Source organism: Heloderma suspectum, chromosome 3, assembly GCF_057233095.1.
Source record: "Heloderma suspectum isolate Gila_16-S chromosome 3, 16-S_ref, whole genome shotgun sequence".
Classification (NCBI taxonomy): domain Eukaryota; kingdom Metazoa; phylum Chordata; class Lepidosauria; order Squamata; family Helodermatidae; genus Heloderma; species Heloderma suspectum.
In genome coordinates, this window is record NC_139460.1 from 240,554,401 (window position 1) to 240,575,844 (window position 21,444).

Here is a 21,444-nt window from a genome sequence, read left to right on the forward strand (position 1 = left end):
CTGCCATAGTATGGACGTGGAATAGATTTTGGAAGAAGAAAGGAATTCCAAACTTACCCGAGCAGATGACACCGGCATCTTCGTGATGGCCACAGTTATGGGATGCCCACCCGCTGTGGGAGCACTGCTGAAGAGAAGATTCATTTCCTCTGCACTGCACGTCATCGAGGACAATAGAACCCGAGCCTTGGCCAAATCGGGCATTCCCTGGTGCTGATAGAGCCCATCCACATCCAAGCTGTCTGCAGACCACCTGTGCATCCTGTGTGTCCCAGGAATCATCACAGACCGTCCCCCAGGATCCTCTGTAATTCACTTCAAGTCGACCTTGACATCTATTGCTACTATTGACCAGTCTCACAGGAGCATCTTTGCACAACAAAAGACAGTCCTGTTAGAAGTGATACTTTGAGCACTCAAGAACGAGTTTCTCAACTATAACAGCGGGGAGGAACAGGAACATTAAAACAAATGTCTTTTCCTAAAAGACATTTCAGCATTAGGAGTCAAACCTACAAAATGGCAATGAACTCTAAAAAGATGCATTCCAAGGATAACCACATGAGGTCACAATTAATCTTGCAATCCCCTGTCCATTTCTGCCCAGAAGTAAATCTCACCGAGTTCACTGAGATTTCATCCCATGTCATGTGTCTGGGATTGCAGCCTTACAATTTTGAAAAACTCGTCTGAACAAGCAAACATAAGATGGAAACAACAACGGAGAGTATGTGGATAAATGAAAAAAATGCAATGTACCTTGTAGATCAGACCCTGTAGACGGCATGAAGTAAAAAGAGAAGAAAATAGTATTTAGTGTTTGGACACAATTTTATCATAGATTAGGCACATAGACAGATTCTTGTTCAAAGCCTTGGATAGGCTTTGATAGTATTCAAATAGAGCTTAACGTTAATAGTTTCGATGCGGATACATATTCTTGTTATGGTTAGTTTGTTAATTAAGCTTCCACACAAAAATTCCAAAGGAAACCTGAGCTCCTAACCGCAGGTTACTTTATTTGTGTCACCAGTGGGAATATCCGGTGTATTCTTAACATTAAAAAGCAACAGACAGATCCATTCTCTGAGTCGCAACATGTTCCTATTTATTTCTGAAAATTTCTGGTTCCTTTCCAGTTGATAGTCAAAGAGAAGAAACAGAATGACTGGGGAAAATACATTAACAAACGTAAATTTGCAAAGGAAAGAGGGAAAGAGCACCCGTGTAGATGACCACAATGAAAAAGAGCCTTCTATTCTACACAAGCCCTTTCTGGAAAAAAAAGAAAAAAAAGAAAATCCCATTCAGAAAGCTTTGTTTTTGACAAGTGATCTGCTGCCATTATATGGACGTGGAATAGATTTTGGAAGAAGAAAGGAATTCCAAACTTACCCGAGCAGATGACACCGGCATCTTCGTGATGGCCACAGTTATGGGATGCCCACCCGCTGTGGGAGCACTGCTGAAGAGAAGATTCATTTCCTCTGCACTGCACGTCATCGAGGACAATAGAACCCGAGCCTTGGCCAAATCGGGCATTCCCTGGTGCTGATAGAGCCCATCCACATCCAAGCTGTCTGCAGACCACCTGTGCATCCTGTGTGTCCCAGGAATCATCACAGACCGTCCCCCAGGATCCTCTGTAATTCACTTCAAGTCGACCTTGACATCTATTGCTACTATTGACCAGTCTCACAGGAGCATCTTTGCACAACAAAAGACAGTCCTGTTAGAAGTGATACTTTGAGCACTCAAGAACGAGTTTCTCAACTATAACAGCGGGGAGGAACAGGAACATTAAAACAAATGTCTTTTCCTAAAAGACATTTCAGCATTAGGAGTCAAACCTACAAAATGGCAATGAACTCTAAAAAGATGCATTCCAAGGATAACCACATGAGGTCACAATTAATCTTGCAATCCCCTGTCCATTTCTGCCCAGAAGTAAATCTCACCGAGTTCACTGAGATTTCATCCCATGTCATGTGTCTGGGATTGCAGCCTTACAATTTTGAAAAACTCGTCTGAACAAGCAAACATAAGATGGAAACAACAACGGAGAGTATGTGGATAAATGAAAAAAATGCAATGTACCTTGTAGATCAGACCCTGTAGACGGCATGAAGTAAAAAGAGAAGAAAATAGTATTTAGTGTTTGGACACAATTTTATCATAGATTAGGCACATAAGAAAGGGCAAACATAAGATGGAAACAACAACGGATAGTATGTGGATAAATGAAAAAAATGAAATGTACCTTGTAGATCAGACCCTGTAGAAGGCATGAAGTAAAAAGAGAAGAAAATGGTATTTAGTGTTTGGACACAATTTTATCATAGATTAGGCACATAGACAGATTCTTGTTCTATCTTGGATAGGCTTTGATAGTATTCAAATAGAGCTTAACGTTAATAGTTTCGATGCGGATACATATTCTTGTTATGGTTAGTTTGTTAATTCAGCTTCCGCACAAAAATTCCAAACGAAACCTGAGCTCCTAACCGCAGGTTCCTTTAAATGTGTCACCAGTGGGAATATCCGGTGTATTCTTAACATTAAAAAGCAACAGACAGATCCATTCTTTGAGTCGCAACATGTTACTATTTATTTCTGAAAATTTCTGGTTCCTTTCCAGTTGATAGTCAAAGAGAAGAAACAGAATGACTTGGGAAAATACATTAACAAACGTAAATTTGCAAAGGAAAGAGGGAAAGAGCACCCGTGTAGATGACCACAATGAAAAAGAGCCTTCTATTCTACACAAGCCCTTTCTGAAAAAAAAGAAAAAAAAGAAAATCCCATTCAGAAAGCTTTGTTTTTGACAAGTGATCTGCTGCCATTATATGGACGTGGAATAGATTTTGGAAGAAGAAAGGAATTCCAAACTTACCCGAGCAGATGACACCGGCATCTTCATGATGGCCACAGTTATGGGATGCCCACCCGCTGTGGGAGCACTGCTGAAGAGAAGATTCATTTCCTCTGCACTGCATGTCATCGAGGACAATAGAACCCGAGCCTTGGCCAAATCGGGCATTCCCTGGTGCTGATAGAGCCCATCCACATCCAAGCTGTCTGCAGACCACCTGTGCATCCTGTGTGTCCCAGGAATCATCACAGACCGTCCCCCAGGATCCTCTGTAATTCACTTCAAGTCGACCTTGACATCTATTGCTACTATTGACCAGTCTCACAGGAGCATCTTTGCACAACAAAAGACAGTCCTGTTAGAAGTGATACTTTGAGCACTCAAGAACGAGTTTCTCAACTATAACAGTGGAGAGGAACAGGAACATTAAAACAAATGTCTTTTCCTAAAAGACATTTCAGCATTAGGAGTCAAACCTACAAAATGGCAATGAACTCTAAAAAGATGCATTCCAAGGATAACCACATGAGGTCACAATTAATCTTGCAATCCCCTGTCCATTTCTGCCCAGAAGTAAATCTCACCGAGTTCACTGAGATTTCATCCCATGTCATGTGTCTGGGATTGCAGCCTTACAATTTTGAAAAACTCGTCTGAACAAGCAAACATAAGATGGAAACAACAACGGAGAGTATGTGGATAAATGAAAAAAATGCAATGTACCTTGTAGATCAGACCCTGTAGACGGCATGAAGTAAAAAGAGAAGAAAATAGTATTTAGTGTTTGGACACAATTTTATCATAGATTAGGCACATAGACAGATTCTTGTTCAAAGCCTTGGATAGGCTTTGATAGTATTCAAATAGAGCTTAACGTTAATAGTTTCGATGCGGATACATATTCTTGTTATGGTTAGTTTGTTAATTAAGCTTCCGCACAAAAATTCCAAAGGAAACCTGAGCTCCTAACCGCAGGTTACTTTAAATGTGTCACCAGTGGGAATATCCGGTGTATTCTTAACATTAAAAAGCAACAGACAGATCCATTCTTTGAGTCGCAACATGTTACTATTTATTTCTGAAAATGTCTGGTTCCTTTCCAGTTGATAGTCAAAGAGAAGAAACAGAATGACTGGGGAAAATACATTAACAAACGTAAGTTTGCAAAGGAAAGAGGGAAAGAGCACCCGTGTAGATGACCACAATGAAAAAGAGCCTTCTATTCTACACAAGCCCTTTCTGGAAAAAAAAGAAAAAAAAGAAAATCCCATTCAGAAAGCTTTGTTTTTGACAAGTGATCTGCTGCCATTATATGGACGTGGAATAGATTTTGGAAGAAGAAAGGAATTCCAAACTTACCCGAGCAGATGACACCGGCATCTTCGTGATGGCCACAGTTATGGGATGCCCACCCGCTGTGGGAGCACTGCTGAAGAGAAGATTCATTTCCTCTGCACTGCACGTCATCGAGGACAATAGAACCCGAGCCTTGGCCAAATCGGGCATTCCCTGGTGCTGATAGAGCCCATCCACATCCAAGCTGTCTGCAGACCACCTGTGCATCCTGTGTGTCCCAGGAATCATCACAGACCGTCCCCCAGGATCCTCTGTAATTCACTTCAAGTCGACCTTGACATCTATTGCTACTATTGACCAGTCTCACAGGAGCGTCTATCAACAACAGTAATAGAAACTCTTATGGGGGAACAGCTAATATTTGGGTTTTTTTAATTAATTGAATCAGTAAAACGTACCAGTTATATCAGAAGCTGGAGACGCTGTGGATAAAGAAAAGTATGCATTATTTGGTATAGTTATTCTATGTTTCAAACTTAGGTGAATGCCCATAAATATGTCCATCCTCTGCCTACATTCTGCTCCTATATAATATGACAACCCTGAAGAAAAACTTGTATACACTAAAAATAAGTTTCAATATCAGGATCGAAAAGTAACACCATTATGAAAATCTTGGAAGGATATATTCTACATATAATGAACATTGAAATAATTGTCTATATTTTCAAAAGTTGGTGCTGAACACCCAGACATGAATTAGAAACAGTTAATCACTGCAAGAATATTATAAGAAATAAATGTACCTGGTATTTCAGGTCCTATAAAATCAGAAAGCAAAGAAAATAATTATTTAGGTATTGGATGTGTGTACTGTGCTATCATCCGAACACATGTTACTGCTCTTTTAATCTAAACTACACATATTAAAGCATGTTTAATATCGCCCAGGACAATACTGCCTGAGCCTTGGCCAAATTGGGCACTCCCTGGTGCTGATCGAGCCCATCCACATCCAAGCTGTCGGCAGACAACCTATGCATCCTCTATGTCCCAGGAATCATCACAGACCGTCCCCCAGTTTCCTCTGTAATTCACTTCAACTCGACCTTGGCATCTGGTTGTGCCATTTACCAGCCTCAGGGTAGCATCTTAAACAATAAAAGATAATCCTTTTAGAAGTGATACTTTGAGCTCTCAAGAATTTGATTTCTTCCCTGTTAGAATAGGCCAACAAAACAAAACAAAAGTATTAAAACAAAATCTTTTGGATCCAGATTCTGCTTTCCGTTGACAGTATTGCTCCACTCACAATAGGTGACTCCACCTGAATTTTGGGATCCGCTTCCCCCCCTGCACCACAGAGCACCACATTCAGCAGGATCCCATGATCCCCTGTGGAACATTTTCAGGGAGGTGGAGGTGCTGCTTGAGGGAAGCCGGGGCAGGGATTTCCAGTTCTACCAGTCCAGCTGCATGTGCCTAAATCTGGATCCCACCCTCTGTATTTTCCTAAAGTCAATATAAAAAGCCAAATGTAAGAAACAGTGATAACCTGTGAAAGGTATGTATACTAAATACAACCAAAATAAAAGTACAATTTACATTTTCAATGGTTCTGCTGGACACAGTTTTGTGCAATTTAAAATGCAAAAGGTTATTGGAGAACATTTTTTTAAAAACATCTTCCTTCATAATTGAAAGTATTTGGTAAGTAAAATAAAATTAGATGTGCCTAGTATATCAGGTCCTACAGAAACTGTGAATTAAAAAAGAGAGATAATTATTTACTTATTTGATATGGATATTATATTTTTCAAACATAGGCTGATGTTCACAGAATTCGGCACACCTATATGTTACTGTTCTGCTTTCTTTTCCCTTTCATCTGCTATTTGGGATGCTTGAGGAATGCACAGTCTATGAAGAAGTACATTTTGAGCATAATTTGATGCATGTTTAGACAGAAAAATGTCCTGCAACTCACAGGACTTGACATGGCTGGCTGGGGAGTGCTGTGAGTTGTAAGACTTTTTTCTGTCTAAACATTCATAGGATTGTGCCATTAGAAATATTTTGAGAGGAAAACATACAGAACTGTGTGTGTTTAGAGAAAACATGTTTTAAAGTGTGTATTTAAATACATATTTAATTTAATATTTTTGAGTGGATTAAAATAACAATCACAGATCAATGCAGAAATAGCATGGAACACAGGCCAGAAATAGACTGATTTGTCCATCATGATCTGGCTGTCAAACACCCATTCCTTAGTGTCACAATGAGGACACTGAATTTTTTTTCACCCTGTATCTGTTCACCCAGCTAGTAGTGAAATTCACTGGACCATGACAACATATGCAGTTTTCATCCCTGGATTGTCTCCTTCTATCAACATCTGGGAGAATGTGGTTGTGTGGATATGTTCTTGTGTCTTTGTGTAGTATTTGTGATCTTACTGCTGTTTGTTATCTAATACCTTTGTTCTAAGCATATTCACCAGTATTTTATCTGCTGACCGAAATGTTTGCCCAGGGGTCATGTTGAGAAGGTGGAAGGAGCTACAGCTGTCAACAGTTTATGTCTTTTTAGTGACTGCTGCTCCACCCAACTGGGTACATGCAATGAGTGGCCCATAGTTATATCTTCCAAGGGCCCTTACGTGAACTTCTCTGTAAATGAGGGTGCTGAGAGCCCCACCTGTGCTTTGTCAGGGTGGATACTGAGCCCATAGAACCTCAGAGCAGTTCTGATTCTGAGGAGGAACAGCCATCCATGGGAGAGGAGCGCGCTCATCCCTGCCAGGCCCTGCAGCTGGCAGAGATTCCTCCTGCTGGCATTCCAGACATAGATAGTGGTCCTGGGAGTGAAAGAGCATGGGAGGAGAGCTGGCTGGATGCTTGACGCAGACGCAAAGAGCAACGAGCTATGGAGGGCGCGGAAAGGAGGCGTAGCGCCCGTTTGGCGCGCAAGCAATGGTCGTGTGCAGAGGACCCAAGGGGAAAGGGGAGGGACTCTCCCTAGCCCATACATTCAGGGTCTGCAAGTGATTCCCGTTCAAACGGGGACCAACTGTTTCCAACCCGAGCATAGGTTACTCCGCTGTTCATAGCTTAGTCGCTGGTGATAGAGTTATTAAGCTGTAAAAGGAATAAAGCCTTGAAAAGAATCCTTTGTCTGTGTCTGGAGTTGGCTACTGGAATTGACTGAAAGGGGCTGGCTAGGGCCCGCTGACATGCTTCCCCTCAGCTAAGGATCCTGCCTGATGCCCTTTCCTAGCTCTGTCCAACCTTCCTAGGTCTGTACAACTACTTTCAAGATACTTGGATACTTTGCATAACAATCAGCACATTGGCGTAAGAAAGCAGAATACATTTATATATGGAACCCTATTTCATCTAAGAGGTAAGAATGAATTTGCAATATTTATTTATTAAATTTCTTAATCGCCCATCTGGCCAGTCACCTGTCCACTCTAGGCAATGTACAATAATGCAAACAGTTTAAAAACAGTAAAATTTCACATTAAAACATCATTTTCTAAAATTTCCCTAGCCCACCCCAAATGCCTGTCTGAACAACGAAGTTTTCAATGCGTGGCGGAAGCTCTTTAAAGAGGAGGCATGGCGGTGTTCCCTAGGGAGGGAGTTCCACAGAGCGGGGGCCACCATAGAGAAGGCCCTCTCCCTTGTCCTCACCAGCCTAGCTGTCCTGGCTGATGGGACAAAGAGAAGGCCATCTGAGGCTGCTTTTGTGAGCGGCCTGTCTGGTGTTGCTGGAGGCAAGCACATATAAGCATATGCTTAAGAAATTGTAAGTCGCATAAGAATTACCAGGTGGTTCTGATGCAGCAGCTCCTGAAAGGGAAGAAGAAAGGTATATGAATTCCCATTAGAGCATTTGTAGAATGCTGGTAGAAGTTTAATATTCATCCATAGGATAATCGTATCCAAAATCCGGGGTGGGGGCGGGGGATCCAAAATCCAGCATTAAGCAATACCTTTAATAGGAGCATACAAAGCTAATATAGGTCTGCTTGAGATGGTACTTCAGTGATCAATCTGGCCCAATGCATGGAGCTGACATACCAGGCCCACTTCTACCATACAGAAAGGTAAATTATGTATTGCTTGTTAGATCTTCCTATATCTATATGTGATAATCTTGTAACAGTGCAATCCGATAAATGCCTTCTCAGAAGTAAGCTCCAATGAGTACAATGGAAAGTACTCATAGGAGAGTATGTTTAAAATTACAACCCACAATGCGATACTATGCACATCTACTCAGAATTAATTCCCATTGCTCAAAGGAAAATATGTGTAGAATTGCAGCCTTAATGTACCTTAGGCAGAAATTTGTTTGTTTGTTTTCCTTGAAATGCTGGGCAAAGCACATACTAATCTGCATATCAGTGGTCAATGAACAGTTCCTCAAATAGGCAAGTGGAATGAACCAACATTCCATTAAGTTTTTTGTTTGTTTGCTTGTTTAATTGAAATGCATTTGTGCATATAGACAGGGAAAACAAGAAATAGAAAAGAGAACGAACATTGATAATTTTCACCATATTACCTGACACCCTTAGACATCCTCCATGCAACAGTAAGAACCAAGTAAAGATCAGCAAGGAACCCATCTTACCATTGTTACCTTCAAAGTCAATGAAACATGCCTCAGAATATATAATGTATAGAATTCGAAGGGTGTGCCATGAAATTTGATATTTTTACTTTATCTCATTATAGTTGAAAAGAGGAAGTGGTCTAGGGTGTTGGTTTTTTTTTAACGTTGGCAAGGCATTGCTTCCAGTAATGCTATATTTTGTTATTTTATGTTTTATTTTATGCTTTATATTTTAGTTTCCTGGTCCAGAGACACAAAGTATTGTATTAATCTGGTACTAAAAGGGTTAAATAGTTTTGTTCACGAAAGGCTAAAGAGGCTACTTCAAACTGAAGATGGCTAATTTGATTTGAAATGGTTGAATGACCTGAATGAAGCTTTTGGGGGGACGTACAAGAAGATCCCCTAAAAGACCCCGGACTCATATTCCAGACCCCTGACCCATGGACAAGAAGACCCTGAATTTTCATTCTATGCTAATGAAGCTATCTTTGCAAGTGGCTTCACAGAGCAAGCTCAAGGTCACAGGGAGCTGTGCCAGCGGAGAAGGTGATATGAGTGTATGAATAAAAGAAAAGAAGAACTATGCATAGTGGCCACAAAGAGGAGGAAAATTACTGTTGGACATCACTTGTGGTACATCTGCAGATAAGAAAATGTCCTTACTTGATGCTAGTTGGGTGGGGTAAGCCATAGCATGACCAATAATTGGGAGGAGGTGCTGGGGCAAATATGATGAAATATGACCAAAGAGGGATGTGAGTTCAAAGAAGATGTACCAGAGAAAAATAAGCCAGTCAAGATAATACACCCAGATGGTATAGTTTTAGCCACATTTTAGGAAAGTTCAAGTTAACCCATTAGTGGTAGTGCCAGAGATGTCCCCACCCCTGCTTTCCCTCAGCTAAGGATCCTGCCTGATGCCCTAGCACCTCTTATTGATTACATCAACGTTGTGACAAAAATAATCACAGCTGTATAGGGGCAATGGAGAAATGAAGAATATCAAATAAAGATTGAAATCTTTATTTGGCAAGAACTTCAGCCAGTGAAGAACCGGTGTAAATTGCTTCCTAGCTCTGTACAACTACTTTGCATCCATACCAATCAGCACATTGGTGTGAGACAGTATGATGCCTTCATATGTTCTTGTAATACTATATTGGAACATGCATTATTTAAAGTTTAGGAATATAGATTTTAGTATCATGTTTTGTAAGAATCCTATTTCACAAATTAACTTTTAAAATTTGTATAAAAATGGAAATGGTCAGCAAGATTATACACATAAATTAAGTCCATGTAACACCTCCTGTACTTCATCTTAAGGCTGTTAGGACCATGCTTTCCTTTGCAACAACCTTTCCCCATCTTTTTAAGAAGGTCTACATGCATTTGTGTATGTAGACAGGGAACACAAGAAACAGAAAAGGAAATGTTGATAATTTTAGCCATATTACCTGATGCACCTAGACATCCTTCATGCAATAGTAAGAACCAAGTAAAGATCAGGAAGGAACCCATCTTTAACATTTTTACCTTCAAAGTCAATGAAACATGCCCCAGAATATATAGTGTATAGGATTTGGAGGGTGTGCCATGAAATTTGATATCTTTATCTTATTATACTTGAAAAGAGGAAGTGGTCTCGGGGCTTGATGTTGGCAAGACATTGCTTCCAGTAATGCTATATTTTGTTATTTTAAATTTTAAAATATGTGTTTCCTGGTCCAGAGACACAGAGTGTTGTATTCAGTTCTTGGAACTGAAAGGAAAGAATTACTTCTGTCAATTGCAAATATTGCAAAACATTTATTTATTTATTTATTCATTTGCCACAGGACAAACCCTTACTTGCTTTGGCATTAAACCCAAACAATTTCTTTGATGTCTGAGCTGGGAGTTCTTGAATAGCACTATGCAATGCTTTGTTACTCCCCACAGAATTCCATTTTTTGTATAAAGGTTCTAGAGCAAGGGTGCACAACCTTTTCAGTTCTGAGGGCCACATGTTATGGTGGCTCAGGGATCAGGGGCTACGTGCATGGACATGTGTATTCATACATGCACACACATATGTGCACAAACACAAAACCACATCTCAGCAATCCTTACACAGAGCACTCTTTGAGCAACAACAGGGAAATAGCAAACTTTGTGGGGATTGCTGGAGGAGGGAGTGCAGAGTGTTCTTCTCTCCACTCCCATCCCCAGCAGCCCTGATCTAGATAGCTTTTTCCAGCAAGTAAAGAGCGATGGAGGAGATTCAACGGCAGCAGGTTGGGGCCAAGGCATTCTTGGGGGTGGGGAGCACAATGAAGGCCTTCAGCAGGGCAAGTTGTGCACCCCTGCTCTGCAGTAACGCTCAATGGTGCTCAATATCATAGCTTCCTTTTAACCCATATGCAAATAACAGGTGCCCTCTTTTTTCATATCTTTCAATATAGCTTTAGAACCGCTGGTGTGTACTAAGAGGCAAGCTACATAACTAGGCCATAACATTATTGTTGGGAGGATATTTGTTGGGAGACAAATTCTGCAAAACATGGTCCCTCCAAGAGATTCCTGACTTGTGTTGCTGATAATTTCCTCCTACAGAAAGTAGAGGAAGGTACTAGAGGATCGGCTATCCTTGACTTGATCCTAACCAACAGAGATGACTTAGTGGATAAAGTAGCAGATATGGGAACTCTGGGAAAGTGACCATGTTATACTTGAGTACATACTTGGTTCTAAAGGAAGCAAAAGCCAAGTGTAGCCAAACACGTACCCTGGATTTTAGGAAAGCCAATTTTAATAAACTCAGAACAATGATCAGTAAGGTCCCATGGCAAGTGACTCTAATGAGAAAAGGAAAAGGCTATTTGCGTTGCCCTTATTTTCGCCGTAGTCTACGTAAATCTTTACGTAGACTACAGGGACCAAATAAGGAAAGCAAATGGCAGCGCCCCATGGGGGCCGCCATTTGCGTACGCGCTTTTTTTTTTCCCCCAAAGTCAGCCGTGATAGGCTACGTAATGATTAACATAGCCTATCATGGCTGACTTTGCAAATCTAGCCGTGATAGGCTATGTTAATCGTTACGTAGCCTATCACGGGGTTTTGTGTTTTTTTTTTACTTTCCTAGTTCGCGGCCGGGGAGACGGGGCGCTTCTCCCCGGCCTGAATTTCGGCCGGGCGAGGCAGGGCGCCTCCCCCCCAGCCTGTATTTTGGCTGGGCGAGGCTCCCCCCGGCCTGAATTTCAGGGGGAGAAGCGAAGCGCCTCCCCCCCACCGCGAAGCAAAGCTGCGAAAAGGTAAGTGACTTTCGTACATCCCTAACTGGCAGGTAGCACAGAATTGCAGGGATGGCATCAGAAAGGCTAAAGCTGAGAATGAGCTGAGGATAGTGAGGGATGCTAAAAGTAACAAAAAGGCTTTCTTCAGATACATGCATAGTCAAAGACAGAGGAAAGAAATGGTTGTTCAGCTATTAAATAAGGTTGGTAAAATGATAACAGATGACAAGGAAAAGGCCCAAGTGCTCAGTTCTTACTTTGTCTCAGTTTTCTCCCGAAGAGGGTCTATGAGCCCCCTGGCAAAGGCATAGTACAGGCCGAAGGGGCAGGATTGTAGCTTGAGATGGATAGGCATATGGTCAAGGAACATCTAATTACTTTGAATGAGTTCAAATCTCCAGGGCCAGATGAAGTGCATCCTAGAGTAATAAAGGAACTGGCAGAAGAGCTCTCAGAACCACTGTCCATTATCTTTGAGAAATCATGGAGGATGGGGGAAGTGCCAGGTGACTGGAGGAGGGCTAATGTTGGCCCTATCTGTAAAAAGGGCAAAAAGGAGGAACCTGGGAACTACAGACCAGGCAGTCTGACATCAATCCCTGGGAAAATTCTGGAGCAGATGATAAAGCAATCCATCTGTAAGCACCTTGAAAACAATTCAGTGATTACTTGAGGCCAACATGGATTTGTCAAGAACAAATCCTGCCAGACTAATCCGATCTCATTTTTTTTTATCAGGAAACCTCCCTTGTGGACTGTGGGAATGCTGTGGACATAATATACCTCAACTTCAGCAAAGCTTTCAACAAAGTGCCCCATGATATCCTGATGAGCAAACTAGCTCAAAGTGGGCTAGATGAAACAACGATCCGGTGGATCCACAGTTGGCTACAGAATCGGACTCAAAGAGTGCTTATCAATGGGATCTTCTCAAACTGGGGAGAGGTAATGAGTGGGGTACCACAGGGCTTAGTCCTAGGCCCAGTGCTCTTCAACATTTTTATTAATGACTTGGAGGAGGAGGAGCAGGGAATGCTGATCGGATTTGCAGATGACACAAAATTGGGCAGGATAGCTAATACCCTGGAAGACAGAAACAGAATTCAAAGTGATCTTGATAGGCTGGAGTGCTGGGCAGAAAACAACAGAATGACATTTAATAGGGATAAATGCCAAATTCTGTACCTAGGGAAAAGAAACCAAATGCACAGTTACAAGATGGGGGATACTTGGCTCAACAATACTACAAGCGAGAAGGCTCTTGGAATTGTTGTAGATCACAAGCTGAATATGAGCCAACAATGTGATGTGGCTGCAAAAAAGGCAAATGCCATTTTGGGCTGCATTAATAGAAATATAGCTTCCAAATCACATGAAGTACTAGTTCTCCTCTACTCAGCACTGGTTAGGCCTCATCTTGAGTACTGTGTCCGGTTCTGGTCACCACACTTTAAGAAGGATGTAGACAAACTCAAGAGGGTTCAGAAGGGCAACAGAGGTGATCAGGGGACTGGAAACAAAGCCCTGTGAGGAGAGACTGAAAGAACTGGTCATGTTTAGCCTTGAGAAGGGAAGACTGAGGGGAGATACGATAGCACTCTTCAAGTACTTGAAAGGTTGTCACAGAGAGGAAGGTCAGGATCTCTTCTCGATCATCCCAGAATGCAGAATGGGCTCAAGTGACAGGAAGCCAGATTCCGGCTGAACATCAGGAGAAACCTCCTGACTGTTAGAGCAATATGACAATGGAACCAATTACCAAGGGAGGTGGTGGGCTCTCCCACACTGGAGGCATTCAAGATGAAGCTGGACAGCCATCTGTCAGGGATGCTTAGATTGACTTAGATTCCTGCACTGAGCAGGCGGTTGGACTTGATGGTCTTGCAGACCCCTTCCAACCCTACTATTCTATGATTCTATGATTATAGAACCATGAGAATAAATTATCCTGGATCATCTTTCTTCAGATTGTTGTTGTTGGTCTTCCTTGACAATAAATTTCTATGGTCCCACATATCATCTGCATCTTGAAAGAGTTGCCAGTTTATATTCCCTCTTAAATTGTTTTTTAAATTAGATTCCTTAATTAGAAAATGAATATGGGGGACAGTGGATAAACCCAGAAGGAGTGCGCAACAATGTGAGTTACTTGATACAGCCTGAATGGGTTGTGCTTCCTGAGATGAACCATGAAGTAGTTAAAAACAAAGCCCACTGCTTCTGGCCTGAGGAGAGAGAGATCACAGCCTGAGGGAGTTCTGTGGAAAGCCTTTGTTTAAATAAAGCTTAATGTTTGTTTAGAAGGCAGTCTCTTTGATTCTATAAGGTCCAATCCACCAACCTTGAAACATCCTGGGCAGCACTGACTGAACCCTACACAGGAGAAGAACTACAACAAACTGTGACTTGGAAAAAAAGTGAGAGAGAAAGAGAAAGAAAGAGAGGGTGAAAACAGAGGGCCTGAAGTCACCAAGCACATTAAACCGGTAAGCTCAGAATTTAGCCCAGGAATGGAAAACCTCGAATGAAGAGTTTAATCTCTATGTGAAAGTTAACCTCTATAGATTTAAACTCTCTTCAGAGTTTAACCTGGGTAAAGAAGGATCCGTGAAAATGAAACTGTTTGTATATTTGACTGGAGAAAGGGGGAGAGAAATAAGTGAGATATTGTGTGCTAACATTGCCCCAACACAGCATATTATGGCTACAATAATAGGTTGTTTAGATGCCCACTGCAATCCCAGAAGGAATGAAACTGGGATGATGAAGCTTTTTCACTTGGGACCAGGTAACAGGGGAAGGCACTGAGGAATATTGCACCAATTTAAACCAGCAGCCAGTTGAAAATTTGAAGATATCAAAGACTCCTTGATAAGGAACTGGATAGTGTGGGGAATACAGGATACTCGAGTATGAGAGAGATGGCTGAGGAAAGCAGACCTGACTTTAAAGAAAAGCTTGGACATTTACAGGGCATCCAAGTTGTCAAAAGGCAGGATTAGAGCCCTGGGAGGACAGACATTGGAGCCTGTCCATATAGTACAGAAAAAAGAGAGGGAGAAACCTGATGTGAGGACAACAGTGAACACTACCATATGGTGCAATGCAAGTACTGTGAGGGAAAACATGCAAGACAAAAAGAACAATGCCCAGCTTATGGGAAGAAATGCCACAACTGTGACAAGCTTAACAACTATGCATCCAAATGTCTATCAAACAAAAAACACCCAGAACTACTTTTACATACTTGTAAATATGGAGAGTGATGGTGAATGTGAAGACATGCTGTGGGTAAAAGGTCAAGTAATAAACACACTACAGGAAAATCCAACAGGGTAACAGCAACAATTGTATGCAACCATGTGTCTGGGGGATAAAACATTACCATTTCAATTACGCTGTGGTTCCAGTTGCAACAGTATCCCCATCCAGTTACTGAACCCCAGTATTACACTCGAAGAGACTAAACAGCTTTTAAGAATGTATAATCAAAACCAGTGTGAAAATGCAAACTCAAAATTGATAACCCAAAAAGACAAACAAGAAATACAGGCTAGAGTTTGTGGCTGTAGATGACCAGAGAGCAGTTTCACTGTTAGGCTTTAAGGTGATCCAGCCTATTAACCTGGTAAATGTACAATCCCAGAACATACTGACAGTGGATAACAGACTGATGGAAAATGCAGATGAATCTGGAATCTGGAATCAAGAGAGGATTCAGAGGGAATTCAGGGATCTGTTTGAGGGAGATGGACTGCAAAATGGTGTTTATAAACTAGAGATAGACGCAAGCGTGAAGCCTATTAAGTTACCCAAGAGGAAAGTACCAGTAGCTTTAGTATAGCCTCTGAAAGAATTGCGAAGTGTACAATGGAGGGGAATTATTCAATCAGTAGAGAAAAGTACAGACTGGATAAACAGTCTGGTGGAGATCAGAAAACTTTCAGGGAAATTCAGAATATGCATAGAACCAAAGCCGTAAAATAAAGCATGGAGAAAAAGTCATTTTCCATTGCTCACTATTGAAGATATATTGCCAAATCTGTCAAAAGCAAGACTATTCTCTGTCTGTGATTTCAAAAATGGATTCTTGCACATTGAGCTGGATAAAGAATCCAGTTATTTGACATTTATTTGTCCACACCCTTTGGGTGATAGTGGTGGCTAAGAATGCCAATGGGCATCTGTCCTACCTCTGAAGTATTTCATAATCAGCTAAGTCTTGGAGGGGCTGGAAGGAATTTGGACAATAGCTGAAGGTATGCTAATGCTGGGAGAATGTGTAAACTAATAGCATTTCTGAAGAGACACAGAAAAAAGAATATCAACTTGAAACTCAGACTGGGGGTCACAGAAGTACCATATATTGGTCATTTACTGACCTCAAAGGGCCTGAACGTAGATCCAGAAAGAGTAAGAGCTGTTTAAGACATTTATTTACATTTTTATGCTGCCCAATAGCCAAGTTGTCAAGGGAGTCCAGAGATTTCTGGGAATGAACAACAATTTACAGCACTTACCCATATCTGAGGAAAGACTGAGAGAGATTCAGTGACAAACAGGGGAAGACTATGGGCTTTTCCACATGGGGCTTTTATCCTGCTATTGAGGTTGGTTACTCACAGAGGTTTGCTGGTCCTTTACATAATGTCATCAACCTCCAGGGAGTCTCCTGCACTAAATGACCTTTATCCTATTTTTTTAAAAGATCAGAGATAATGAGCGATCAAATTACAGCAAGTTGAATTCCTTGGTGAAAAGAGGAAATCCCACAATAAGAGGAGCTAGACCACAGCACTGTCTAGTGGCTGTATAATGAAACATATAGAGCATGCAGATAAGGGGGAGGGAAGTGCATGTAAAGGGAGCCCATCATGATCCTGCATTTAAAATGGAAGCAGAAAGCTCTGGTAAAGTTGTGGGATTTTAAGGTGGTGCAGAAATGCTCTACATCCTCCAGAGACTAAAAGTCATGATATTACAGGGTTGGCCAGAAACAAAAGATGACGTACCATAAAAATAACACCATCCTTCCAGATATAAGATGATGTATAGAATGGCACCATCTTCCAGGGAGAAAGAGCAATTCTATCAGAAGCCTTTCAGAAAGAAATCATACACAAAGTGCATTCGTCACATCTGGAAATTGAAGGATGTCCAGTCTATGACAGTCCAGGAATAGACAGGAGCTAGTCTACTGGCCAGGAATGACTGAGCAGCTGAAGACATTCATGGGGAAATGTGAAGTGTGCAGATTCTGGGAAGACCCCAACCCAAAGAAACACTATTACAGCATGACATTCCAGAGAGACCTTAGGCAAAAGTAGCTGTGGATTTGTTTAGCTGGGCAGACAAGGAATACATGATCACTGTAGATTACTTTCCAGATTTTTATTTATCAGAAATCTCTCCCAGAACAGTAATATGTAAGATAAATGCACATTTTGGACAATATGAGATGCCAGACACTGCGTGTTCAGATATTGGCCCTAGTTTGCTGCAGCATAATTCCATAAATTCACATTTTAAACACACCACTTCATCATGTGGGTATTCTCAAAATAATGGCAAAGTAGAATCCACAGTAAAAACTAAGCTAAGGAACTCTTGAGAAAAGCAAAAGTGGCAGGGGCAGACCCATATTTAGTACTACTACATCATTGGAACACTCCATCCCAAGGCCTAAACTCAAGGGATATACTACACCAGTGTTGGATAATGTGAAATAAAAAGCAGGAAATAACACTACAAAAGCACTATATTGAATGTGTTATGTGCCCCAGCAGTTATCAGTGTACTTCAATACTGCTATAAAGCAGTAGCGTAGATCTAGCCTCTGTTGCCTGTCGTGTGTCTCTGCCCTGGTCAGAACATGATAAGGATTCCCTGCTTGTCTGCTCTCACAGGACTCTGTACTGGTTACTTGCTTGTCCCTCATTTGAATTCATGGCATCACCCAATTTTTGTGGTGTAGTGGCTAGAGTGTTGGACATTTCACATGCCAGCAAGGTGATGCTCAAAATCCTACAAGCTAGGCTTCAGCAGCATGTGAACCGAGAACTACCGGAAGTACAAGCTGGGTTTCGAAGAGGCAGAGGAACTAGAGATCAAATCGTCAACATTCGCTGGATCATGGAGAAAGCAAGAGGATTTCAGAAAAACGTCTATTTCTGCTTCATTGACTACGCTAAAGCCTTTGATTGTGTGGATCACAACAAACTGTGGCCAATTCTTAAAGAGATGGGAGTACCAGACCACCTTACCTGTCTCCTGAGAAGTCAAGAAGCAACAGTAAGAACCAGACATGGAACAACCGATTGGTTCAAAATTGGGAAAGGAGTACGACAAGGCTGCATATTGTCACCCTGCTTATTTAACTTATATTCCGAGTATATCATGAGAAATGTCAGGTTGGATGAATCACAGGTCAGAATTAAGATTGCCGGGAGAATTATCAACAACCTCAGATACGCAGATGATACCACCCTAATGGCAGAAAGCGAAGAGGATCTCAAGAGCCTCTTGTTGAGGGTGAAAGTGGAGAGTGCAAAAGCTGGTTTGAAACTCAGCATTAAAAAAACTAAAGATTATAGCATCTGGCCCCATCACTTCCTGGCATATAGAAGGGGAAGAAATGGAAGCAGTGACAGACTTTATTTTCTTGGGCTCAAAGATCACTGCAGATGGTGACTGTAGCCATGAAATTAAAAGACGCTTGCTCCTTGGGAGAAAACCTATGGCAAACCTAGACAGCATAGTAAGAAGCAGAGACATCACCTTGCCGACAAAGGTCTGTATAATCAAACCTATGGTTTTCCCAGTAGTAATGTATGGCTGTGAGAGTTGGACTATAAGGAAGGCTGAGCGCCAAAGAATTGATGCTTTCGAACTGTGGTGCTGGAGAAGACTCTTACGAGTCCCCTGGACTGCAAGGAGGTCAAATCAGTCAATCCTAAAGGAAATCAACCCTGACCGCTCATTGGAAGGACAGATGCTGAAGCTGAAGCTCAAATATTTTGGCCACCTGATGCAAAGAGAAAACTCTCTGGAAAAGACCCTGATGCCGGGAAAGACTGAAGGCAAAAGGAGAAGGGGACGGCAGAGGATGAGATGGCTAGATAGCATCACCGATGCAATGAATATGAACTTTAGGCGGTCACCCCTGGGGCTGGAGGTGCCCGTCGATTTTGATAGGATTGCTCCCTTAAAGAATTAAATATATTACCTTGCCCAGAAGTCTTGTTCCTTCTTGTTCCGCCCCCCGCCCTTGAAATGCTGGGTGAAGCACATACCAATCTGCATATTAATGTTTAGGGCACCACTGTTCCTGAAATAGGCTAGTGGAATGTACCAATATAGTCTATATGAAGCAAGAGGGGGCAGGGTTTTTTTAGAACTATAACCTGCATAATGAGGAAGTATAATTTAGCAGTGAGCCAAATGTTATTTCCATGTATTGCTAAGCATACTTGAGATCTGTGGCTCCATAATATAATCTCTAAATAGGAATTCAACGTTCAGTGCTTGTTAAATGCCTAAAACATAATATCATAAGCCAAGATGCAAGAAACAAAATTACTAGGGACTGGATCCAGATTCATCATACCTACAGTAGACCTATTAAAAACTACTCTTATGACTTACTTGTTCCATTGATATCTATGGGTCTACTCTTAGCATGATGACTAACTCTGGATCTAACCTTAGTTCTACACTTCTTAGTAGGCTTTGGATATGTTTCTTAAACTACTGTCCATGCCACACAGAAAACCAGTTTGTAAGGATGGGGATTTAAAAACCAGTTGTTTGAAATGGTATTGTAGTCTAGTATTCAAAAGGGTGAAAGCCCAAATTTCCAATGATGTATTCTTTATATCCCCAGCTGCAGTCCTATGCACACGTATCTGGGAGAAACATAGTAGGATGTACTTCTAACTGAAGTAAATGCATAGGATTGCACTGCCAGCCATACTAGCCAAGTGTCTCTCATCATAAGGATTATTTTCCACTTGTTTTCATTTCCTGATTCTAGTCTGCTTTTCTTCATTGGATTTCCCAAGAACCTTCTGCTCATATCTGCATGTCATCAATTTATTGACATTTGGGAAGAAGGCAGATTTTGACAAATTCAGGGTGGCCATCTCAACGCCCTTGTCAAGAGCACAGGTGTTTGCTGGAATCATAAATACCACGTCATGTTTTCCTTTTCGACAACGTTTTCCCATCTTTAGACATTTTTAAGAAAGTCTACATGCATTTGGGTATGCAGACAGGGAAAACAAGAAATAGAAAAGAGAAAGGACATTGATAATTTTAGCCATATTACCTGCTGCTCCTAGACATCCTCCATGCAGCAGTAAGAACCAAGTAAAGATCAGCAAGGAACCTATCTTTACCATGTTTACCTTCAAAGTCAATGAAAAATGCCCCAGAATATATAGTGTATATTATCCGAGGGGGTGTGCTATGCCATGTTATATATTTTCTTTATCTCATTATAGTTGAACAGAGGAAGTAGTCTGCATTTTGTCATTTTAATTAAAAATAATACATTCCTGGTCCAAAGACGCAGTGTTGTATTCAATTCTTGGAATAGAAAGAAAAGAATCACTTATGTCAAATGTGATGCAAATGTTGCAAAACATATTGTTTTGCCAAAGAACATCAGTGTGATCCATTATTGGCTTTGGCATTAGACACAAAAGGACTTTGACAGGCTGAGCTGGGAGTTCTTGAACAGCACCCTGCAATCCTTTGATATTTCCCTAAGAAGTCAGTTTTTTTGTATAAAGGTTCTAGAGCAGGAGGGGCGCACAACCTTTTCAGTCTGGAGGGCCACATGTGATGCTGGTTCAGGGTTCTAGGGCCACATGCGTGCACACATATGTTGCACACAAACACAAACCATGGTTTGTTAACCACGAACAACCATGAAGAGAACCCATGGTTTGTTGTTGGGTTGTGAACTGTGGGGTATTCGTGGTTAGCAAACAATTGTTTGTTAGTATGCCTGGATTTACCCTTAATTGAATGACTACTTGCACTCAACCCATACTCAACCATACTCTGGCTTGTTGTATTGTGTGAATGAGGTCAGTGTCTTGCCACTGACAGAAGCAATTCTGTCAGTGGAACCTGGAGGGGGGAGATTCCTGGGATAGCCGTGTGTCCCACTTTACAGAGGACAGTCCTCTATTTGACAGTGCCCTCTATTTGAATGGCTGCCTTGACCAACTCTGATTTAAAGATACATAAGAAAGAAGGGAGAGCAGGGGCCTTCAAGTCGCCCATCAACAGTTAGCACCTGGACGACAGCTAAGGAGCGAGGCACAACAGCTGAGGTACACAGATCACCAGGTCACAGTCTTCCCC

The 21,444-nt window shown here is 41.5% G+C and overlaps 1 protein-coding gene across 1 annotated transcript in view; it reads right to left on the minus strand.

The window, feature by feature from the left end:
• Positions 1-21,444, minus strand: part of LOC146350943 (uncharacterized) — a 351,952-nt gene that overhangs the window by 99,297 nt on the left and 231,211 nt on the right. Inside the window, 6 exon segments of the mRNA XM_084845663.1 lie at positions 58-369; positions 1,396-1,707; positions 2,894-3,205; positions 4,232-4,543; positions 4,627-4,650; positions 5,128-5,319. Of these exon segments, the coding sequence (XP_084701789.1) occupies positions 58-369; positions 1,396-1,707; positions 2,894-3,205; positions 4,232-4,543; positions 4,627-4,650; positions 5,128-5,319 (1,464 nt within the window).